General features: G+C 39.5%; 1 protein-coding gene across 17 annotated transcripts in view; it reads left to right on the top strand.

Moving 5' to 3' along the window:
- LOC131435438 (transient receptor potential cation channel trpm) overlaps positions 1-26,290 on the top strand; it is a 394,002-nt gene that overhangs the window by 176,229 nt on the left and 191,483 nt on the right. For 9 of the 17 annotated variants that reach the window (XM_058603323.1, XM_058603324.1, XM_058603320.1 and 6 more), the window contains exon 1: positions 16,402-17,560. The exons of 7 other annotated variants lie outside the window; for them this stretch is intronic. In XM_058603323.1, the coding sequence (XP_058459306.1) occupies positions 17,303-17,560 (258 nt within the window). In that variant the 5' untranslated portion in view covers positions 16,402-17,302. Of the gene's footprint in view, positions 1-16,401; positions 17,561-26,290 lie in introns of those variants that run through there. One more of the 17 variants, XM_058603326.1, reaches the window with a different exon arrangement.

Genomic DNA, 26,290 nt, shown 5'->3' with positions numbered 1-26,290 from the left:
AGTTCCACTCCGACGATTGGCTTGAAGCTTCCAAATCGTCGTCAATGTTTCTCTATGCCGTTTGATAACGCGCCATACGGTATTTCTGGGCAATTTTAGCCTAGATGTAAACCACAATGGATTTTCCAAATAACTGTGCTCAATTTTTTCCCTTCTTTCGGCTTCCATCTTGATTGTTTACAATGTACAGTCTATTTGAGGAATGTCAAAAATCATACGTGAAGCTGACAAAATTCCCGACACGTGGGCGCCAAGAACTTCCAAATCCGTCCACCAGGAGCGCCACAATATGAGCAAAAGTTTGTTCCAATTCTAAATGAAGCAAGCTTACGGGAGAAATAACTCGTACTTTAAGTAAATTTAAGAACATTTTTGATTACAGATTATTCTACGCCGAGTTATCATGTTCACCGCGTAACGTGATTCTCAGAAGAGGTTTTGGGAAATGCTCTTCAATATGATTATACGGAAATTTAACAAAATATTCTTTAAAAGATGCTTTATAATGTAAAAAACATGTTGAATAAAATTGCTTAAGCTGTTTCTTTGTAAAAAAATACAAAAAAGTGTTTTTTGATTCAAATTATCCCTTTCTCCCTCCTTAAGATGTTGCTTGGTATTTTCATACTCTAATTTAGTTGCATAGGAAAAGAAAATTCATGGTAGTTTTTCCTCCTTTCGCTTTTGAGCCCAATCGAATAGTTCCTTGGCATTTTCAATGGGATGTTCACGTTACTTACCAAGACTTGCCCTTGTAATCATGCGTTTTATTGTTCCTTCTAAGGCATTCGAACATGAATCGCAAATTTTATTTTTTTGATAAGCAGTTTTTTGGCCTTTCTTATATAAAAAGGCTATGCGATTACAGTAAAAACCATTCGACTCAGTTCGTCCAGATCACAAAATCTCCCTCTCTCTCACTCTCACTCTCACTCTCTTTCTGTTTTATTGTGTGTGTGTGTGTGTGTGTGTGTGTGTGTGTGTGTGTGTGTGTGTGTGTGTGTGTGTGTGTGTGTGTGTGTGTGTGTGTGTGTGTGTGTGTGTGTGTGTGTGTGTGTGTGTGTGTGTGTGTGTGTGTGTGTGTGTGTGTGTGTGTGTGTGTGTGTGTGTGTGTGTGTGTGTGTGTGTGTGTGTGTGTGTGTGTGTATGTAAGTATGTGTGTATGTGGCAAAAAATGTCACTCGATTTTCTCAGAGATGACAGAATCGATTTTTAAAAACTCAAATTCGAATGAAAGGCTATGGTCCCAAAGCTTACTTTTGAATTTTATCTTTATCCGACTTTCGGTTCCGGAATTACAAGGCAATATATGCAGATCTATGAAATGCGAAACTCTATTTTCTCGAAAATTTCTTAACCGATTTACACGAACTAAGGTGCAACGCAAAGGTCATTTTTGTATTTCATAATCTAATTTTGAAGGCACATTGCTTAAGCTCTAAGATGCCGAGGGCATTTTATAATTTTAATAAAAAATATTTACCTATAACTAGGATCATTTCAATAATAGCGGTGATGTCGCATTTGCGTAATGATAATCTACTCTGGGGGATCCAATTTGAAGGTTTTGCAATTATTTAAAAAGTCCCCGAAAAGTTGATTGTAGGTTCCGGTATTACAGTGCGATATAAGTCAATTTCATAAGTATTTTTTCAAAAGTGATGGCGGCACGAGGTGCAAATTTTTGAAAAACTTACTGGTAAGATCAGCTATTTGGCCAACCTTGTTAGTTAGTGCATATAGAAATCTACCTTGGGACTACTAGTCCCCGGTTTCCGCTTCCGAACGCACCGGTAGTAGTGGAGAAAAGCTCCAAAAAACGGAACTCACTTCGATTTCTCAGCAACGGTTAAAACCATTTTCACAAATCATTATTCAAATTAAAGCTCTCAGTGTCTTAGAAGATACTGTGCAATTTCATCCAGATCCGCCTTGCGGTTCCGAAATTGTAGGGCGGTGAGTATTCAAACATTTAAACTATCATACAAAATGATACAAAACCGGTACGTGCTGGTACGGAAGAAGAAAACATCACCGCCTAGCACACAGTGTGCTTTGTTAAATTTTTTATAGCGTACAGGGTTGCCACATTCAAATCTATAATAACTTGACGTAACTATTTACAAATTGAAAGGTTATGGTAGTTTATACCCAAAGAAAGTTCTTGATTTTATTCAAGTTTGAAAAAAAAAATCTTGACAGAATCTTCTAGTGGTGTTTTTGAAAATATAAGTAATATGAAAAAGGCATCATTATACCACCAGGTGGATTAAAAAAGGTCCTAGTTCAACTGAAGGGTGATATTTTTGCTGATATATTTTTGGCAACACTGTTTTTGACAGATTACGCGTGAATCGTGTCTTGTGTCATTGTCAAACTTGTTCGGTTTGATCTATTATTTACTATTGAATCGTCGTTTGCTGTATAATTTTAAGGGCCGGGTAGGGTCTAATACTTTTGAAAAAATCATATATTATTTTCTTTCTATTTTCTGATAGTAAAACGTTTCAAGAATATTCTGTGGAATTTTGAAGCTTATCGGAACAAAATTCAACAAGCTATGGGCCTTTATCGTTGCCGATCTCATACTACGAAGAAATAAGAGCTGCGCACACAGACCCAAGATTTCTGCTTCGATTGACTTAAAAACTTGACAAAACATTCTCGAAATGTTTCATTATAACAAAATACAAAAAAAAAGGCTTTTTGAGAATGTTAGAGCCTACATGCTCCCTTGAGCAATACATTGTTTCCTTCGATATTATAGACAATAAACTTTAAACGCGTTTTTCTCGAAAGCAGGTTTTGAAAGTCCGTGTCCATCGTCATTCAAAAAATACTGCACCATTTTTTTTTCAAATTTTGCACACACTTTCTACATATAAAAAACCAGACCCCAAAGTTTTTCTTTTTGTTATTTGTTACTTTGGGGATGTTTTACAGCTACAAAATGGTCGATTTTTTCGTGAAAATTTAAACAACCACCAAAAATTCAAAAAACTAAAAAAAAAATCAAACAGAAACGTTGGGGTCTAGAAAAACTTCTGCTCTAACTATGCTGCTTTGATTTGTTCACTTCTGATTAGTCTGCGCTGAGATACAGTGTACACCGCAAATCATGATTTTTAAGAAGCGTCCTCAAAAATGCCTCTTTACCGACTTATTTCTCAATATTTTCCCACGAAAAATATTCAAAACTTCTTTTTAAATCTAAAAATTGTGTTCAGCGACGAAGCTCATGTCTGCTTGAATGAATATGTCAACAAGCAAAATTGCCGCATCTGGAGTAAAGATCAGCCAGAAGCATTGCCAGAGCTACCAATGCATTCCAAAAGAAGTCACTGTTTGGTGTGGACCTTTGCATGAAATCATCTTCAAACATTGTTTTATATCTTACAAATCTTAACAGTTCGGCTGAAAAGTTCGTATCGTGCAATAGAAACACACATTTTTTGGCCAAAATTCGTTTTTATTATTCAACAAAATTGCCATCAGAGGCGATACATCGATTTTAGCGATCTTCCAACTTTTCGATACCATTTTTGTAGTACGATTTGTCCTTTGCCTCAAAATAGGCCTCAGTTTCAGCGATTACCTCTTCATTGCTTCTAAATTTTTTACCAGCGAGCATTCTCTTGAGGTCTGAGAACAGGAAAAAGTCACTGGGGGCCAAATCTGAGAATACGGCGGATGAGGGAGCAATTCGAAGCCAAATTCGTTCAATTTCAGCATGCTTTTCATCGACTTGTGACACGGTGCATTGTCTTGATGAAACAAAACTTTTTTCTTCTTCAAATGAGGCCGTTTTTTGAAATTTCGTCCTTCAAACGCTCTAATAACGCTATATAATAGTTACTGTTGATGGTTTTTCCCTTTTCAAGGTAGTCGATGAAAATTATACCATGCGAATCCCAAAATACAGACGCCATAACCTTACCGGCCGATTGTTGAGTCTTTCCACGCTTTGGGTTCGGTTCATCGCGTGCAGTTCACTCAGCTGACTGTCGGTTGGACACCGGAGTGAAGTGATGGAGCCATGTTTCGACCATTGTTATAAATGATTTTTTAAGAGCTTGAGAACTTTTTTAAACAATAAAACGCATAAAATTTGCAAAATCTCATCGGTTCTTTATTTTAAACGTTAGATTGGTACATGACATTTACTTTTTGAAGATAATTTCATTTAAATGTTGACCGCGGCTGCGTCTTAGGTGGTCCATTCGGAAAGTCCAATTTTGGGCAACTTTTTCGAGCATTTCGGCCGGAATAGCCCGAATTTCTTCGGAAATGTTGTCTTCCAAAGCTGGAATAGTTACTGGCTTATTTCTGTAGACTTTAGACTTGACGTAGCCCCACAAAAAATAGTCTAAAGGCGTCAAATCGCATGATCTTGGTGGCCAACTTACCGGTCCATTTCTTGAGATGAATTGTTCTCCGAAGTTTTCCCTCAAAATGGCCATAGAATCGCGAGCTGTGTGGCATGTAGCGCCATCTTGTTGAAACCACATGTCAACCAAGTTCAGTTCTTCCATTTTTGGCAACAAAAAGTTTGTTAGCATCGAACGATAGCGATCGCCATTCACTGTAACGTTGCGTCCAACAGCATCTTTGAAAAAATACGGTCCAATGATTCCACCAGCGTACAAACCACACCAAACAGTGCATTTTTCGGGATGCATGGGCAGTTCTTGAACGGCTTCTGGTTGCTCTTCACTCCAAATGCGGCAATTTTGCTTATTTACGTAGCCATTCAACCAGAAATGAGCCTCATCGCTGAACAAAATTTGTCGATAAAAAAGCGGATTTTCCGAATGGACCACCTAAGACGCAGCCGCGGTCAACATTTAAATGAAATTATCTTCAAAAAGTAAATGTCATGTACCAATCTAACGTTTAAAATAAAGAACCGATGAGATTTTGCAAATTTTATGCGTTTTATTGTTTAAAAAAGTTCTCAAGCTCTTAAAAAATCACCCTTTATATCGACGAAAAAAATCGTTTTTTTTTTCGATATAACAGCTCTAAACACTGCTCAGAATGATCAATTCGTTGTTGTTTTTGATCGATTGTGAGCTCACGCGGCACCCATTTTACACAAAGCTTTCTCATATCCAAATATTTGTGAATAATATGTCCAACGCGTTCCTTTGATATCTTTAGGGTGTCAGCTAACAGATCGGCTGAAAAGTTCGTATCGTTTCTATGAGAGGGCGCCACTAGAATTAAATCCATACCATTTTCAGTTAGTACCAACCTTCAAAAGATACGTGTATAAATTTGACAGCTGTCTGATTATTAGTTTGTGAGATATTGCATTTTGAGTGAAGCTACTTTTGTTATTGTGCAAAAAATGGAAAAAAAAGGAATTTCGTGTGTTGATGAAACACTACTTTTTGATGAAAAAAAGTGCCGCCGATACCAAAAAATGGCTTGATGAGTGTTATCCAGACTCTGCACCGGGCGAAGCAACAATTCGTAAGTGGTTTGCAAAATTTCGTACTGGTCATATGAGCACCGAAGACGATGAACGCAGTGGACGTCCAAAAGACGCTTTTACCGATGAAAACGTGAAAAAAATCCACAAAATGATTTTCTAACTAACTGAAAATGGTATGGATTTAATTCTAGTGGCGCCCTCTCATAGAAACGATATGAACTTTTCAGCCGATCTGTTATACCTCTTAAAGAACCACCCTCATGCTCATGCTACATCATACCAACCTGATCCCACCAAACACAAAGCATTGCTATTTTGCCGTCGATGTTGATGGCTTTCTCGGATTAATCCATGATTTTTCCGTTTGGGGTTCTTAAAATAAATCCATTTATCATCATTAGTAGCAATTCGGTGCGAAACCTCCCATGTCTTTGAAGCCAAATTTCGCAAATGTTTGTTTTCGATTTTCCATCTGTCTTTCGTTCAATTCATGTAGCACCCATTTTCCATACTTTTGGGATTTTTTTCATAGCTTTTAAACGGTCAAAAATTTTTTGTTGTGGAACATTTAACATTGCTACCATTAATTTTGACTAGAAGAAACATCTTCATCCCACATTGCTTGCGATTTTGCGTCTTAATTTTTTTTAATGGCTTCCATTTTTCATATCCAAATCATTATCTCTAAATCGTTTAAATCAGATCTTTTACTTGTTGATTCTGATAGAGCATGCTCACCATGTGCCGCAACAAGCATTCGATGGGACCCTGCAGTACTTTTATTCAAATGTCACTTTCACTTTCTGGTACATATTTCAATATTTTTGAGACGATGAAAAATTATGATTTTTATTTTTTTTATTTAAAAGATATTTTTATTCAGGGCTATTTGCGTACAAGCTTTACGTGGTCGATTGAGCCGATTTTTTAAATAATTTTTTTTTTAGTTGGATCTCTTTGTCACCCTTTTTCTTGGGGGAGAGGAGCTTCCATTCGCCTCCTGCGAGGATTGAGGGGCACTTCGTTCGTGGTTCGTCTCGTCATCCATTGCCGCATCGATGGTATTGTTGTCGATTTCCGTCATCTTTTCGTTGCTAGTTGCTGTAGATGCACCTTGTTGTACATTGGTTGCAGTTGCTGGTTGGTTGGAGGGTAATTTGTTAACTGCAGCTGGTGTACTTTGTTCTATAGGGGATACGTTGGATGGTTTCGTTGAAGGGGATGCTTCACTGTTGTTGGTGACTGTCACAGGTGTACTGGGGTTGCTTGGGGTTGGTGTGAAGGAAGCACCGTTGTCCTTTGGTGTAGTAGTCTCCTTGTCCAGTTTAACACATGACTTACCGGAGTTGGCAATATTGACATGTGGCCATCTGATTGTCATAGGTAACAAGTGATTTGCACGGGATTCTCGTATCCTGTCCGAATGTCACATAAGAAGGTGTAGGCCTCTTCAAGCGCATACGTAACAAACGTACGTCATTTAGAATACCGAGGAAAAAGTTCTTCCACTTTTCTTTTTCGATAGAGAGAATCTCACCGTATTGGGACATAGTTTTGCGAATATATGAATCGGTGACGCTTGAGGGAAGATCATGCACACGCACTTCTATAGCACTATCTTCCATATATACTGGAATGTTGTACTTAATGTTATCGTGCTCCACATAATGCACATTATTATTGTCTTTTGCGAATTGAATTGCATCCAACTCTTTATAAAACTGGATGTAAATAACATTATTTGTCTTATTGTTAAATGCACACATTTAATGTCAAGATGCATTTGCTCCTTAAGCAAACCTTCAAGTTCTCGTATCGAAGGTCGAATTTTGCACTGCCTGAAGTCAACATCAATTGTATTCTTTCGTGTCGGTGGTAGCTTTTGTTCGTTTGGTTCACTCATTTCGAGATCGTTCTATTGTTCACCACACAATACTGCACTTGGTTTCTTCTGTCCCGAACGTAAGCGGTTCTGTTCTATCGACTGACTTGGATGAGTTGTGAAAGCGAACCGAACAATTATGATGTTGTTCGTTCAATGACTTGATGTATATGAAATATGTTAGGCATATGTCATACGAACCAAACGAACAAATTGAAATTAAAACTCGTTGACACCAAATGTTCATTATCGACACATTTTTTGTCATTACGTTCACTTCATACTGGTACACCTGTTATTTACAGTTTTCTCTGGTTTGAGAAGCTCGTAGTCTAATCCACCTTATCGATTTCACCAAATGCTCAGCACACATGCACATGCTTTCTTTCAGAAGCGATAAAGTTTTCAGATTGAAGTCGATTGTTGGTCAGAGTCAACGCATTATTTTCTGCGATTGAGATTTTCAAAAAAAAAATTATTCATCATCTTCCGTCACGATCCGGTGCAGAAAACCCGCGAAAGAAACATTCGTTTTTCACTTTTCCTGCTGTGTGTAATTCAACTCACGAGGAACCCACTTTTCTACCTTCTGAATCTTTTCCTTGACGTGTTCACGACCAGAAAAGGCTTGCTTTCGTTCTACAACCCTTGAAATTGTGCAACTTCAATTCTTTTCAAACTGAAATGCCCTCTGTAAACCAGCTTCAACCAGCATTTTCCAGTCGCAATCGATAGGCATATTTTCTGTAAGCTTCAACAAGAATTCGATGGGTAGTGATGGAAAGTAATAAACTCTGTATCAATTTTTGAGAATATCAATTGGGAAGAGAAATATTTATGTTACATTCTTCTAACCTTTTGCGACAGTTGTATCGACACTCCTTTCGAATTTATTTCATACACAGATGATGATATCATGATACACCGCTTTTCGTAACTCCTGAACCTCGTTTTTCTTAGGACGAAGACATACAAACGCATCAAGAAGCTACTAAGCGAAGAGATCTGGGAGACTCAATAAACTGACTTTTTTCCGCGATTATTGTAGCGTGTAAGCCAACCCACGTCTTGATCCGTTCTTAATAATGTAAATGTAAAATGTGGAAGGAATTTGTCATCTTGCACTTGCATCTGCGAGTCGACTACGAATCAAATCATAGCAATAAAAATGCGCTAAAGTTATAATAGCAGCATCAGTGTCATTGTTTCAGACGTCGCCGTCGGTGCACGGTTGTGTGTAATAAAATATAATCGACAACCGTTGTCGTGATGATGGATGCTTGGGATCATTGTCGGCGGCGACATCATCGACACGGGACTCAATGAAACAAGGCACTATTTGTGTGTGCGTGAGGCGAGGAGGTAAATAGTGGAACGTGAACGGATGTCCACAACGGCTGCTTTATTACCTCTAAAGCTGCTACTGGTCTATTGGGGGAGAGGATTTAAAATGTTTTGCTGTTTTACTCTTAATTGGAAAGTTTGATATATTGACTGACTACTTTTCGGCTGCTTATTCATGATTTTAAATTCAAACATAAACATAACTCCGAGTACCTATGTGTATCCTAAATCATCGTAAAACAAACAATCAGTGTGTTGATAAGTGATGGTAAATTTTTCCTGCAGCGTGTTAAAGCACACATTTCGACTCACACGAGCGAAAAAAAACCATAAATCTCGCACGTGACGACACTAAACAAGCAATAAACAAACCAGAGCAGAAAAGGAGTACACTGTTTGTAGCTAGGGTTGCCACCTGTACGGGGCTAGCTCTGACTTACAAAAAATATGGCAAGAAAGGTTTTTTAAAACAGTTTTCTAAACAATCTGATATTTTTTCTGAAGATTCATTAAGCAGTAGCGGAGAAAACTCCTTGGACCACTATTTGAAATAGACACAATTGTTAACTCTTAGAGACAAAAATTCATTCCTTTGGGGCCCTCATTAAATCTTATAGCATAATTCTATATTACACCATTTATGTTTAGAAGTGTTACCTTCAATTAAAAATTCATGAAAATAAAAGTTCTGAAATACAATTCTAGCCTGCGCAGTCGACTGAGCAGGAAAAAAAGCAACTGCATCTTTTTGGTTGGTTCAGGTCAAGAACTCAGTTCCAATTCCGGTATCAAGAATTCAGTTCAGTGTTGAACTAATTGCTGGACGTTCTCAAAGCTAGTTTAAATATAATCGATAGCATTACCCTGCTGCTGGTCGGTTTCATTGGAGCAAAATACAACGAAAAGTGCGAAAATATATATTGGAGAAGCCAAATGAATGAAAAACTAACAGAAAAGATGATTTATTGGAAAAAGTTACGCTCAGAGACAGGACTCGAACCGGCGTTCTTATGCATTCCGTGAATACGCGCTACCATTTCGCCACTCTGAACCTTGTGATAGACACAGCTCAAAAACACTGTTAGACATGGTAGAACGTATACGTCGCCGTCGAAAATGACTCTTTTTTACAGTAGATCTAACACATGTTTATTGCATTCCGTCACATTTCTTTGTGCTGGAACATGTAAATTTACAAGCCTGCTGGAAAGACGGGGTACGTTTGACATATATTCAAATCATACTTGTATAAATTGTAATATGAGATATTGGCATGAAATCTCTAACATTACCCAGATCAAATGCACCTAACAAAAACCCATAAAAATCACCCCGATACGAAAACCTAGAAACATGTCATGAAAATCCAGAAACCCACTTGTAATATAAACTCCACCTACATGAAGCAATTAAAGTGTCAGCACTTACTTCGACTCAACGAAAACACCGCGACCATACGACAACAATAAATAAGGGAGCGTCACGTTTCAAATCGTTATGCCACCCAAAACAAAAACAGCTATGTCATTTCCCTTTTCTTCACGCCCCACACCTCTCTCAATCAAGTGCCATACGACATGACCTAGAATAACAGTAACCCAGGAAAACACAAAGACTCGAACCGACACTCACGAGAGTTTAACCTGACTACTCTCACCCTCTCTTCTCTGTATCACACTCGCACACTTGTCTAGAAACATTACTCACTCTCTCCTACTCAAATCATACAATGGCCAAGACGTTACAACGAATGCCATTGGTTAAATCAGATTTACGCTGCGCGTTCTAACTCATCCTCCCGGATTCTCAGTAATCCATACTGTAAAACTCAATTAGCTAAGTTAGGAGAGGATAGGATATAAATAAGTGATTGACTTAAATACACGAGAATTATTCTTAAATCATAGTTGGAACGAAGTGTTTTCTATTTATCAAAGAAATATTCCTTGTATACCAAGTATATTAAAAAATCAGTCATTTTGCTAACTACGTGAATTTGAGTCTCCTGTAAATTTCTTTTTTTTTTGCTGTGCAGTTATGTCTCTAACATTGCCTTTTTTTATTTTGTTTGGTCAAGTTGTTCTAGATTGATCTAGGTTGACACTTCCGGGTCGGGAGATATAATCGTTGAAGTGACATAATCATCGAATCCTTTTCTGAGAGGAAAAACATTACAAATCGAATGCTTTCCTGGGAGGAAAAACATTACCCGAAAAAATTTAACTAAAAAGTCATGATCTCAACATTTTTCAAATTTTTTGTTGTTGCGATCATTTAGGGGTTATATCGATTTATGCACAATTCGCCTTAGGCTCATAAGTGCCTGAACCAGTTCTAATGCCTTAATGTGCCTAATCTACCTTAAATTATTCACATTACTTATGAACTTGAAATGAAATTCTACATTTGCATCGAAGGTATAAGTTTATAATAAAAGATAACACTGTTGACAAATAAAGACTTTTTTATCATCATTTGACACGGTCATTTTAAAATAGGGGAGCCCGGGGTGAACTTGTCCTTTCTGTCTTGCGCAAGAATAGTGCGGAAAATAATATTCTCACTCGGAATGTAATATACTGTTGTAAAGTTACAACTTTCAATTATAAAACGCATTTGGTTTGAGGTACACATCTCCATTTATACGGGTGCAATCTGGCTCGGAGTGCACCAACCTCCAACTTTGCTTCCGCCGTTTTCCGATAGGTGGCTGTACCGGCTGAGGCTGGTCAAAATACATAGATGATAATGCCATTAAAGTGAGTGTGTACAGTGTCTAACGAATTTTTATCGCCGTTTCAGTGACGGTTGTTCTTGTTTTATTCACACTCGAAAATGTCTGTTTATGTGCCCAATTCTCGCCATTTGCGGGAAGTTTTACTTTTCTGTTACCATTCGAAAAAAAATGCAACTGAAGCGCATCGAATGCTTTCAGAAACTTACGGTGATGCTGCTCTGAGTAAAAGAACTGGTCGGGAGTGGTTTCAACGTTTTAAAAATGGTGATTTCGATGCCGAAGACATCATGGTGGTGGAAGAGAGAAAAAACTTCAAAGATGAACAACTAGAAGCATTGCTTGATGAAGATTCGTGCCAAACCCAAGAAGAGCTTGCCGAATCGTTGAGAGTGAGTCAGCAAGCCATTTCAAAAACGTCTCAAGGCCCTGGGCATGATTCAGAAAGAAGGAAACTGGGTGCCTTAAGAGTTAAAACCGAGGGAAATCGATTGCCGTCTATTTGTATGTGAGCAACTGCCTCAAAGACAAAATCGTAAGGGGTTTTTACATCGAATCGTAACCGGTGATGAAAAGTGGGTTCGAAACGATAATCCTAAACGCAGAAAATCATGGGGAAAGCTCAGGCATGCTACTTCGTCGAAGGCAAAACCGAATATTCACGGCGCCAAGGTTATGATTTGTATTTGGTGGGATCAGCTCGGTGTGATTTACTACGAGCTCTTAAAACCGGGTGAAACCATTACAGGTGATCGCTACCGAACGCAACTGATGCGCCTTAGTCGCGCGCTAAAACTAAAGCGGCCACAATATCAAGAGCGACATGAAAAAGTCATCCTCCAACACGACAATGCTCGGTCTCACGTCGCAAAAGTGGTCAAAAAGTACCTGGAAACGCTGAAATGTGAAGTCTTGCCCCACCCGCCGTATTCCCCAGATGTCGCCCCTTCTGACTTTCACCTATTCCGTTCGATGGCACACGACCTGGCAGATCAAAATTTTCAATCCTTCGAAGAGTTGGAAAAATGGATTGCTTCATTGATAGTGTCAAAAGAGGACTCCTTTTTTCGAGGCGGTATCCGAAAATTGCCGGAAAGATGGGAAAAAGTTGTCGCTAGCAACGGACAATACTTTGAATAGTACATCTGTAAGCACTTTTTTCGCAATAAAGCTTTTAAGTTTTTTTTAATATTAAGTAATTTGTTCTAGTGAATGGTGAATTTGTCCAAATCATTCTATGGTTCGGAATATTCGCTCGTGTTTTTTTTGCTACCGATGTCGAATGTGCTTTAGAGACGTATACATCATCGGTAATATCACATTTGTGATCTTCGATTACGCCAGAGATTTGGAGATTTTTTGACTATTTTGTTGGTACGTACTCGAAACTAGTGTTGAGCTTCATGAAATCAGCTAGACTCAAACCGAGTCTAGGGGCCATTTGCTCCCCACCGCTTCGTTTTGTTTTTGAGAAGTTATAACAAAAACAAACATTATTTTATCCTAAAATCCACTAATACCATTCGATTCAGAGCATCTTAATTGGCTCAAAACACTCACCAAATACGATTTGTTGTTTTTATTATTTTTTTATATTTTGTTATAGTAAAACATTTTATAAATATTCTGTGAAATTTTCAATCCTATTGAAACGAAACTCTGGAAATTATGTACCTTTATCTATGGCTATCTTATTCTGCGAAGAAGCAAGAGCTCTTCGCACAGGTCCAAGATTTCTACTTCGAATTACATCAAAACTTGACAAAACATTCTTGAAATGTTTCGTTATGATAAATTATAAAAGAAAAAATACGATTTTTTGAAAATGTTAGACCCTACGGACTCCCTGGAGTAATAAATTGTTTCCGTTGATTTTATAGACAACAAACTTTAATCGCGTTTTTCTCGAAAGCAGGTTTTGAAAGTCCGTGTCCATCGTCATTCAAAAACTACTGCACCAATTTTTCTCAAATTTTGCGCACACTTTCTACATATAAAAAGCCAGACCCTAACGGTTTCCTTCTCGTTGTTTGTGACTTTGAGGAGGTTTTACAACTACAAAATGGCGGATTTTTTCGTGAAAAATCGTAGTGTTCACTTTGAACAACCACCAACAATAAAAAAAATAAAAACCATTAACTCACTTCTCACGTCACTTCACTTCTGATTAGTCTGCGCTGAGATGCAGTGGACACCGCAAATCATAATTTTTAGGAAGCGTCTTCAAAAATACCTCTTCACCGGCTTATTTTTCAATATTTTTCCACGAAAAAATTACAAAATATGGTTCGAATGATGCTTTTTATCATTCAAAACATTTAATTTTTTTTGTTGAACGCGAATTCTGGAAAATGATGATTTTTTTCATCGTTTTGACCCTACTCCCCCTTAACACACATACAGACATTTCCTGATCTTGACAAAGTGTGGAATCAGGATCATTTCGCCGAGAACCGTTTCGCCGAAAAGGTCGTTTCGCCGAATGCCGTTTCGCCGAACGTCACTTCGTCGAAAATGTCATTTCACCGAATCGTTCAATGGAATTAATTTAAAATCGCTGAGAATCGTTACGCCGAAAGCCATTTCGCCGAATGCCGTTTGGCCAAATGCCATTTCGTCGAAAATGCCAATTCACCGAATTCTCCAGTGGAAATAATTTGAAATAAAGACATAAATGATAAAGTTTACTCCCGTTTTGTTCAACTACAATCGTACTTTTGAAATAATCCAAAAAGCCTCGGAGACCCATAGTGTTATATACCATTCGACTCAGTTCGACGAGATCGGAAAATGTCTGTGTGTGTGTATGTGTCTGTGTATGTGTGTGCACTTTTCGAAGATATTTTTACCGCTCAATTTTCTCAGAGATGGTTGAATCGATTTTAACAAACTTAGGCTCGTTTGAAAGCTATCGTTGGGCCATTGATCAAGTTCGAAAATTAAATGGCTGTGGCTTTTGGTTCCGGAGATATAATGGTATAAGTGACGTAACTGACAAAACGTATTGTTTGTTTACCGCGCAAGATTCTCGGAGATGGCTGAACCGACTTTAACAAGTCTAGGCCCGTTTGAAAGCTATTGTTAGGTCATTGATCAAGTTAGAAGATAAAATGTCTGTGACTTTTGGTTCCGGAGATATAATTGTATAAGTGACGTAACACGTTGATTTCTACCGCTCTTATATACAAGGGGATTCTGGGATCACCTCTAATTTCGTAAAGCGCAAGTGCTCAAAAGTTTAAGCACATCGAAAAATGTCCTCATGCAAAATTTGAGCAAAATCCGACATGCGTAAGGGGTGCTGCCCGGTGGTAAAGGTTTGACAATTTTCGATCTTGAAAAAACCCCATAGGGGAGAGTACATGAAATTTCCAAAATCAAATTTTTGTTTTGGTGTAGAAACTCTTAAAACTACATAAAACATCGAAATTTAGTGTCATCTCAAAAAAATTTTTTTTTGAAAAAATCATCTTTCTGGGACTTTGGATATTTTTTCCAAGTCCCAAAAAGTCGATTTTTTCAAAAAAAAATATTTTTTCGAGATGCCACTAAATGTCGACGTTTTGGCTTCAAAATTTTTTTTCGATTTCGAAAATTTCATGTACGGGGGGTTACTTGAAAATCTTGTATCTTGAATAATCATCTTGATAAGTTATGATTTTTCAAGATATATGAAAATTCTACTAAGTGGACTAAGATGGGTTTTTTTTACATTAGCATAACTCTTCTCATACAAATAGGTAACTCGAATGTCAAGCACTAGTTTGGAAAAATTATGCTGACTGTGTGACATAAACACTGAAGCATGCTTTTGTGAACTACTTGAATCAATCTGAATCAATTGGTGTCAAAATTAGCATCCAAAATTATTTATTAAGAGTATGAAATATATTTTCATGAGACTGTTATGAAAAAAGAGAAAGGCATTATCACACCACTAGGTGGATTAGGAAGGGTTTTTAATGTTATTTTTATTTCGTAATCTTTAGAATGGATTTCCCCAACAAATAGATAATTTTGATAAATATCTAGAATTTGCAGTTTCTTAATCCATTATGTATTGTAAAGTAAATTACCCTTTCGGCGAAATGATCCCTCCGGTGAAATAATCCATTTGGCGAAATGATCTCTTCGGGAAATGACTTTCGGCGAAATGTCCCATTCGGCGAAATGACTTTTGGCGAAATGGCATTCGGCGAAATGATCCGCTTTCTTTCGAATGGTATATTATACTTTATACAAAGCCTTTTTTGTATTAGAAAGACAAAAAAAAGAAAAAGCGGTTATATTGAGCAATTTTTGAAGTGATGTTAAAAGTTATTGTTTGAAGCTGTTCGATCAAAATAACAGCTTACTTCGTTTACATCTTGACTAGTTACAATATTCGGTTAATTTTTAAATGCTGAAAGCGGGATCACACATACCTAGCAAATTATGTTAAGTTTCCGTCCAATGAGAAATCGAGTCCCACTAAAACCTCGCAAGTCAGCAAATTACTCATCGGCTGAAAACAGAATCAACTCAATCCGGCAAAACAATGCGCATCTTCCACGCATCTTTGATTTTACATTACATTCCAACCTCCATTTATAGTAGTTTTTTTTCAGTATTTAAGTATATTTTCACTATCTGAATTACATAAAAATTATTGTAATGTTGATTTAATGTGTCGAAAAATTAAACAATCAACTATTTTCTACTGCTGGATCTTTACATCCAAGATGGTAACCCTACTCGTAAGCTAAACAACCTTTAGCGAGAGATCGGTGAAAGAAATTCAAGAGATGCTCGCGGTTGTTGATAAATCAAAATAACACTGGCAAAGGTGTGGCATGAAACGCCGCCGTTATCTCTAGGTGTATACAAACATTATCATGATTTGCTCACACGTTAGTTTAAGGTTGACCACGAGTTGTGTTGTGGTGTAAGAAAGAATTCAGTTCCACCGGAGAGCGTGTTTAATTTGGACGTCTATTCGGAGTCTCGGTGTGTGTGTGTTCCTTTTTGAAATATTGGATTGACCATTCGTGGTGACGGAAAACAGACGAAAAGCGGTGTCGCCGGCTTAGAAGAACAACAACTTGGCCGATAGTTAGTGCAAACTTTTCAAGAAATAAGCTTTAACGTAAAGTTAAACGACTTAGTGCTGTTCTTGAGGAGGCTTATCTGAAGTGCTAATGAATTTTACAAACGGCTGCTAGAATGGTAGTTCCGTAGCGTTACCACATAGAAACCCGGTGCGATAAAGTTTCGAGGGAATTGTGCACAAAAAGAGATAAGCGGCGGAGGGTGTCGAATGCGGTAAAACATCAGCTGGGCGTAGATGTTGGGGAAGTGTCTGAAAGAGTTGGAATAGTATCCCGTTGCAGATGGAATTTGAGAAACTACTGTTGAAATTACTTTGGATCGTGGTATGCAAGCTTGACTAGTCGACTGATGGATTAAAAAGCAGAATACCAATTCAGTGTGTTTGTTTGGAAAATCAGTTGCTCATTACAAAGCTTTAATTTCGAGCCGTATCGAAAATATTCCTGCTACAGAAAAAGTCGTATTCTAAACTCTTCGGTTCCCGCCCGGCTCGAATAAGCCCAATGTCATTAAAATCTGCTGATGATAAAATCATAGGAATTTGTTTATTTTCCCATCATGGCTTCTATCGTAATGAAGTCGCTTCGGCCGCAGCAAACAAAAAAATAGCCCCGAGTGTCATCGTATCCTACCTTATTTTCGTCACCCCAACATCGGAGTCGAGCACCGAGCGCTCATCATCTGGAATTGTTTGCATAGAGAGAAATGTAATGCAAATTTAATAACATTCTGAAACTGTTCACCTCCACGGTGTGCAAAAATAGGATAACACCGTTCATACCACCAACCGACCCAACCCCAACCCGCCCAATCAGACATGAATCCTTCCATCGCGAACGGTAGCATCCCCCCAACATTACCCGCACCGTACGATCCGCATGGCCCCACCATTCCGTATCCGCTGTTGGTTCAAAAACTGCGTCGAATGGAGCAGTTCGATCTGACGGCAACACCCCCGATATCGCCTTCGCCGCCGCCACCGTCACTGTACTTTGATAACAATTCATCCGTGTCGTCCGGGTCATCATACGAACCATTGGATCTGAACGTGGTTCACCTGTTCGAAATTCACAAGGTAAACCGGCGCCTACGGTGAGTCAGTAATGGCGGGTTGACTGACGTTTTGTCACTTGCAGTGACGCTTCATCTGCATAGCGGCAAATTTTTGGCATTGTCCGTAAGGTTTTTGCAGTGAAATTGAAACGTTGTGTGACGTGGAAAATAGATTAGATTATATTTTGTACGTATATCGTTATGACAGATTTTTTTGATGAGATGCTTTTTATTATTGATATGTCCGTAGGTATACTTAATGATGAAATGAAAAAAGTTTTCTAACAAGTGGGTGCTCAGTGGTTAGCCAAAGGAATCCTATTTCTACTGGGAAAGTTTTTCACTGAATCCGTCGGCAATACTCACAAGATCACATTTCAACTTTACTACTCAGATGAAATAGAAAGGTTGACGTTACGCAATCTCCTTCTTTTCAAGTGTACACGGGAAGGACTCAATCAACTCTTTATTTCATCTTTATTCTACATTTCGATATCAGGCAATTGGTTGAAATTATGTTACATAAAGAGTACCGTAACCGATTGCAAGTAGTTTCAAGTACCTTTCGAAACATGCCACTCCACTTCATAACATCTTTCGAAGTTTCGATTTTTACGTTTAATATGTCTTTCTACGGGGGTGGTTAACCCACCTCGTCCGCGTTCCTTATCGTCAATTTTTCTTATGGCGATTCGTCAGCAATACTATACGAGGTCTGTTCAAAAAGTTCCCGGAATTTTTTAAATGCGCGCGTCTGGAGAGTCCGGTGGTCAAAAATTTTTTTTATTGTGTTGGTACATATGTCCCTAATGTATGGTGAAATTTTCAGCTGTATTCATTGTTTACATTCTGTCTTGTAGCGGCTGGTGTAGACGTGTTTTTTTGAGCTCTGCGATTTTTGTTTTGGTGACGTTGGGTGCTTCCACGTGGACGATTGTGCTTTTGTTTCGACATCATAACCGTACACCCATGTTTCATCACCAGTTATGACCCTTTCAAGTAAATTTGGATCGTCGTTGACGTCGTTTAACAGCTCCTGAGCGATGGTAATGCGTTTGTTTTTTTGATCAAAATTCAGCAGTTTTGGAACGAATTTTGTTGCCACTCGTTTCATGCCCAAAACATTTGAAAAAATATGATGGCATGAGCCAACTGATATGCCAACTTCATCAGAACCTTCTCTAATAGTGATTCGGCGATCATCCATAATCATTTTTTCCACTTTTCCCACATTTTCATCGATTATTGACGTGCTGGGTCGACCGGAGCGTTCGTCGTCTTCAACGTCTTCGCGGCCATCTTGGAAACGCTTATACCACTCGTAAACACTTTTTTTTTCATAGCAGACTCACCGTAGGCTCTCTGTAACATTTCGCACACTTGGTTACACTTTATTTCATTTTTCACGCAAAATTAAATACAAATTCTTTGACTCTTCAACTCTTCCATTGTTTAAACTAACAAAAATCGCCGAGCTAAAAAAACACGTCTACACCAGCCGCTACAAGACAGAATGTAAACAATTAATACAGCTGAAAATTTCACCATACATTAGGGACATATGTACCAACACAATAAAAAAAAATTTTGACCACCGGACTCTCCAGACGCGCGCAATTAAAAAATTCCGGGAACTGTTTTGAACAGACCTCGTGGGTTGTGAACAGTTTCCCTGATTTCTGTTTTTCTTGTAACTTGAGTTATAATTTTAAATTTATTCAAACCACAGATAACATATGAATTGACAAACTTTTGTAAACCATCAGCTTGAATTACCCTAAATACTCTCATAGTTGGAGAGTCTGGTAAGAAGGGCTGCCCAAAATAGTGAACAATACCAAAAACAAAACAAAATATTCAACTGACTTGAAGCATTACTTTATGTAGAAAACAGTAGTTTTGCGTTATTCTAAAATGCTGATGGCATTTTCATCAATACGTTGAAGTTTAATCAGCAAATTTTTCCCAAAAAACCTATTTTTAATCCACCTAGTGGTGTGATAACGCCTTTCTCTTGTCATTCACAGAGCTTCATTAAAATATATTTTTATTTTTTTTTATAAGTATAAAATATAGGTATAGAATTCGCTCAAACTTTAGAAACACGTTCCGAGGCCATATTCATATATCAATCGATTCAGCTCAACGAACTGAATAAATGTACATGTGTGTGTATGTGTGCTGCCCAGTACGGTAAAATTTCATTTTCAATCGAATGATATTACACACAAACCTTCGTTTACGAACACTTTTTTCACGTTACCTCTTTTTACGTAACTCTTTTTACGAACCAAATCCCAAATAACGTAAACTTTTTTTACGAACCAACTTCTTAAAAAGAAGTGAAAATATTACAATATGGGTATTTTCGGAACGGGATTGATGATTAGATGACGGAAACATTGCCGTTTCAACCTTCCGAGCGAACGGACGTGATTTGGATTTACTGCGAAAGCATTGAAAACCAGTTGTGTGTGTGTGATAAAGTGGTCGGACGATATTGTGTGATACACAATAGTGCTTTTTCCTCTGAGAGGTTTTTTTTTTCGCATTATATAATAGAACAGTGCCTTATTGCGAGCGGTCGATCGAAACGGTACCGTTAGCCGATTATTGTTTCGCCGATCAAGGCCAAGTGTGAGGATTATAAACAAGCGGCCATTGTGTGAGGATTATAAATAAGTGTGCCTTTTCCTCTCGGAGGTTTTTTGCACACCATCAAAGCGGCGATACGCCGATCGACGACGTCCAGCTTGGTGTCCCCCGTTGGATCTTAGTTAAGTACCTTTACGTCGTTTATTTTTATTTCTTTATTTGACCATTATATTTCCCCCCGAATCATTTGTTTTTGCGCGGAAGTAGTTCCGCTATGCCTATTTTAAATCCTGCCCCCCCCCCCGCTCCCGATGTTCAAATGGAGACTTCCCTTGTCTGTAAAAAGTCCCGCATAAAGAGCTATCCTGATGGGCTCGCACTACCGGCCGGGCCTTACGCGGTCTATTTCCGGACCAAATCAAAGGAAAAAAAACTGAATATTTTAAAAATATCGCGGGACCTGAATTCGCGATATAATACCATAAAAAGTATAGATAGAATACGGCCAGACAAGCTCAGGGTCCTGTTTACCAGCTCAAAACAGGCTAATGAGCTTGTTCAAAAGGATCCTTTTACGCTGGAGTACCGCGTCTACGTGCCAGCTCGTGAAGTCGAAATCGACGGTGTGGTCACCGATTCGAGTTTGACTTGCGAGGATATTCTTAAGTACGGGGCGGGTTGTTTTAAAGACCCCTCACTTAAGAATGTCAAGATACTGGATTGCAAGCGATTGCATTCAGTATCGATCGCCGGGGATGGAACAAAGTCTTATCCCCAATCAGACTCTTATCGTGTGACCTTCGCCGGCTCGGCATTGCCCAACTACATCCTCTTGGACCGGGTTCGTTTGCCTGTTCGTCTATTTGTACCCCGGATAATGAATTGTACCAATTGCAAACAACTGGGGCATACAGCTACTCATTGCAGCAATAAGCCACGTTGTGCTAACTGTGGGGAAGCTCATGCGGACGGCTCTTGCGGTAAGGATGCTGAAAAGTGTCTCTACTGTAAGGAGGGTCCGCATGACCTCTCTGACTGTCCCGCTTACAAACTGCGAGGAGATCGGATGAAGCGTTCCCTGAAGGAACACTCCAAGCGTTCCTTTGCCGAGATGGTTAAGAGTGCCACCCCTCCTAAACAGGCAACGAATCCATATGCCTGCTTGTCAACTGACGAGAGCGATTCTGACGACCCTTTGGAAGGTCCATCTTCAGCGGTCCCTCATAGCTGTAGGAAAAGAATGAATAAATCTTCTCATAAGCTACCTAGTAAGGGTTCGAAGGTGTCTTCCGAAGGGCTTCGAAAAGTTACAGCTAACGGGAATCGGGAAAAATCACCGAAGCAAAAAGCTCCTGGTCTCGGAAAACTCAATTCCGAGATGGAATTCCCACCGCTTCCAGGGACTAAAAAATCCCCAAGCGTCCCTGAAAATCCACCAGAGAACCAACTAGGTGCTGGACTTATAAAGTTCTCTGATGTTGTGGACTGGATTTTTACAGCTTTCAATATTTCAGACCCTCTTAGAAGCATTTTAATTGCTTTCATGCCAACAGTAAAAACATATTTGAAGCAGTTGACTGCAAATTGGCCCCTTCTTTCAGCGATTGTATCTTTCGATGGCTAAATCATCCACCGAGGTCACGGATCTAATCACTGTTTTACAGTGGAATTGCAGAAGTATTATCCCAAAAATAGATTCATTTAAATTTCTAGTAAACAATCTGAAATGTGACGCATTTGCATTGTGCGAAACTTGGCTAACTTCTGAAATACCCTTAAACTTTCACGATTTTAACATTATTCGTCTGGATCGAGATAATCCCTATGGAGGAGTACTTTTGGGGATCAAAAAGTGCTATTCTTTCTATCGCATTAACCTCCCCTCGATACCAGGTATTGAAGTTGTCGCATGTCATGTTACAATCAAAGGTAAGGACCTTTGCATTGCTTCCATCTACATTCCCCCAAGAGCCTCGGTTGGGCATCGGTGGCTCAGTGATATCGTAGAGCTCCTTCCTGCACCGACGTTGGTTTTAGGAGACTTTAACTCACACGGTACGGGATGGGGCTGTCTTCACGATGATAACAGATCAACTATGATCCATGATATCTGCGACAACTTCAATATGACAATCTTGAATACGGGAGAAATGACACGGATTCCTGCACCACCAGCAAGACCAAGTGCGCTGGATTTATCCCTTTGCTCGACATCGCTACGGTTGGATTGCACGTGGGAGGTAATTCCTGATCCCCACGATAGCGATCATCTACCGATCGTAATATCAATCACCAGCGGCTCAAAACCATCGAAGACAATCAATGTTTCGTATGACCTCACACGAAATATTGATTGGAATAGCTATGCGACCTCGATATCTGAGAAACTTGAAAGAACTCAACAACTTCCTCCGGAGGAAGAGTACACGTTTTTGGCTGGCTTGATTCTCGACACCGCGACTCAAGCTCAGACGAAACGTGTACCCGGCGCGAAAACTAACATCCGTCCTCCCAACCCGTGGTGGGACAAAGAGTGCACAAATTTAAACGCGGAGAGAGCCTCCGCGTACAAAATATTCAGAAAAAATGGAACACCTGATAATTACCGGAATTACGCGGCGTTAGACGTTAAAATTAAAAACTTGATTAGAGCTAAGAAACGCGGTTACTGGCGTCGGTTTATAGACGGCTTAACGAAAGAAACATCTATGAGTACTCTTTGGAACACAGCCCGACGAATGCGCAATCATAACACCACGAATGAAAGCGAGGAATATTCCAACCGCTGGATATTCGATTTCGCTAAAAAAGTATGCCCAGACTCTGTTCCGGAACAGAAGATCACCCGCGCCGCGACACCAAATACAAACGAAACACCGTTTTCGATGGTAGAGCTCTCACTTGCACTCTTGTCATGTAACAATAAAGCCCCGGGATTAGACAGAATAAAATTCAACTTGTTGAAAAATCTGCCAGACCCCGCCAAAAGGCGCTTGTTGAGTTTATTCAATAAGTTCCTTGAGGACAACATTGTTCCACATGACTGGAGACAAGTGAAAGTGATCGCCATTCAAAAACCAGGAAAATCAGCCTCCGATCACAATTCGTATCGGCCGATTGCTATGCTTTCCTGTATCCGGAAATTGTTCGAAAAAATGATTCTCTTCCGTCTAGACAATTGGGTCGAAACTAATGGCTTACTTTCAGATACACAATTTGGTTTCCGCAGGGGTAAAGGAACGAACGATTGTCTTGCGTTGCTCTCAACAGAAATTCAAATGGCATTTGCTCGTAAGGAACAAATGGCGTCAGTTTTCCTTGACATTAAGGGGGCTTTTGACTCAGTTTCTATAAATATCCTATCTGAGAAGCTGCATCAGCATGGTCTTTCGCCAGTTTTGAACAACTTTTTACATAATCTATTGTCTGAGAAACACATGTATTTCGCGCATGGTGATTTGTCGACAATACGATTCAGTTACATGGGTCTTCCTCAGGGCTCATGCTTAAGCCCCCTTCTATACAATTTTTACGTAAACGACATCGATAAATGTATCAACACATCTTGCACGCTAAGACAACTTGCCGACGACAGCGTTGTGTCTATTATAGGACCCAAAGCTGGCGATCTGCAAGGGCCGTTACAAGATACTCTTGTCAACTTATCCACATGGGCTCTTCAAATGGGTATCGAATTCTCTACGGAGAAAACTGAGCTGGTTGTATTTTCGAGAAAGCGAGAACCAGCACAATTACAGCTTCAACTAGGGGGTGAAACCATAGCTCAGGTCTTCACATTTAAATATCTCGGGGTCTGGTTCGACTCCAAAGGCACCTGGGGATGTCACATTAGGTATCTGGTGCCCATCCAGGAGACCTGATCAGGCTGTACCAAACAACGATATTGTCCGTGATGGAGTACGGATGCTTTTGCTTCCGATCCGCGGCGAACACTCATTTCATCATGCTGGAAAGAATTCAGTATCGTTGTTTGCGTATTGCCTTGGGTTGCATGCAATCGACTCATACGATGAGCCTCGAAGTGCTGGCGGGTGTTCTCCCATTGAAAAACCGGTTCTGGGATCTCTCATATCGTTTGCTCATTCGATGCGACATTTTGAATCCTCTGGTGATTGAAAATTTCGAAAGGTTAGTTGAGCTTAATTCTCAAACCCGTTTTATGTCCTTGTATTTTGATTACATGGCTCAGAATATTAATCCTTCTTTGTTTGTTTCCAACCGTGCTCATTTCTTGGATACTTCTGATTCTACTGTGTTTTTCGACACATCCATTAGAGAAGAAATTCGTGGAATTCCGGCTCACGTGCGCCCTCAAGTGGCCCCAAATATTTTTTATAATAAATTTAGAACAGTCAACTGTGAAAAAGTGTTTTACACTGACGGATCAAACATCAACGAGTCCACAGGCTTCGGCCTCTTCAATCAAAACATCACCGCTTCTTACAAACTCAGTGATCCGGCTTCAGTTTACGTCGCAGAATTAGCTGCTATTCAGTACACCCTCGAGATCATTGAAACGTTGCCCAAAGACCATTACTTCATTGTCACGGACAGTCTAAGCTCAATAGAAGCTCTCCGGGCAATGAAGCCAGGAAAGTATCCCCCATATTTCCTGGGGAAAATACGAGAACATTTGAGTACTTTATCTGAACGGTCTTATTTAATATCGTTAGTCTGGGTCCCTTCGCATTGTTCCATTCCGGGCAATGAAAAGGCAGACTCATTGGCTAAAGTGGGCGCATTAGAAGGTGATATTTATGAAAGACCAATCTGCTTCAATGAATTTTTCAGTATTTCTCGTCAGAAAACTCTCGAAAGTTGGCAAACTTCATGGACGAATGACGAACTGGGACGATGGCTACACTCCATTATTCCTAAGGTATCAACGAAACCGTGGTTCAAGGGGATGAACGTGAGTCGTGATTTCATTCGCGTTATGTCACGACTCATGTCAAATCACTATACATTCAACGCACATCTCCGGCGTATCGGGATCGTGGAGAACGGGCTCTGCACCTGTGGCGACGGTTATCAGGACATCGAGCATGTCGTGTGGTCGTGCGTAGAGTATCGCGACGCCAGGTCGAAGCTACTGGAATCCCTCAGGGCCCGAGGTAGACCGCCTGAGGTTCCGGTTCGGGATGTGTTGGCGAGTCGGGATAGTTCATATATGCTTCTCATATACCAGTTTCTCAAACACATTAATATACAAGTGTAATCTGTTACATCTGGCTTAGAAAGTTCCTCCTATTTATCGACGTTGTTTCAACTGTGGCTAAGAATTATTTCTCAACTGCAGGTTCGACACTAACTTCCGCCGATTATCCCGATTCCTCATCTGTCCACCATCTTCATCGGAACTAACAAGATCTTTTTGCTGTCACTAACCTTCGCTTCCCCCCTCCCCGTCTCTTCACCATCTCGATGTCAACTAATTAGATCTCTGTCGTTTTAGTCATTTCATTCCCATATCCCCTTTTTACTCCGTTTTCCGCAATATTTACTTCGCTATATTTTTTTTTTTCATTTTTTTCTGTAACAACACCATCATCGCCCACGGAAACTTATCAACAGCATGCGGGCCACCCGCCGGGTATTCGTAACCTGGGGGTGTTTCCCGCGGACCCACACGGACCGAAGAATGCGGCCAACATGAATATTCACCAACGCCATATGGAAGACTCTCATGAAATATTCAATTCACCGGCCGATCACCACATGAAGGCTGGATCTGCCAAAGTCAACCACTGCGACCCAAATATGACATTACTTAATGATACAACCCTAGTTTTAAGTTAGTCGTAAACTTTAAATTAGTAAAAGCCCTTGGCATCTTAGAGCTTAAGCAGTGTGCCTTAAACATTATATTCTTGAATAAAAAAAAAAACTTGAGTAGATGACGGAAAACGATGTTTGAAGTGGTTCGGATCCAAGATGGCGACTTCCGGTTTATCAATATTCCTAAAAACTCTTACAATGTGGGTATTTTCGGAACGGGATTGATGAGTAGATGACGAAAAACGATGTTTGAAGTGGATTGGAAATCCAAGATGGGGACTTCCGGTTTATCAATATTCCTAAAAACTCCTACAATGTGGGTATTTTCGAACCGGAACTGATGAGTAGTTGACGGAAA

This window comes from Malaya genurostris, chromosome 3 (genome assembly GCF_030247185.1).
Source record: "Malaya genurostris strain Urasoe2022 chromosome 3, Malgen_1.1, whole genome shotgun sequence".
NCBI classification, from domain to species: Eukaryota; Metazoa; Arthropoda; class Insecta; order Diptera; family Culicidae; genus Malaya; species Malaya genurostris.
The sequence above is the reverse complement of the archived record's forward strand: the minus strand, read 5'-3'. Positions and strand labels throughout refer to the sequence as shown.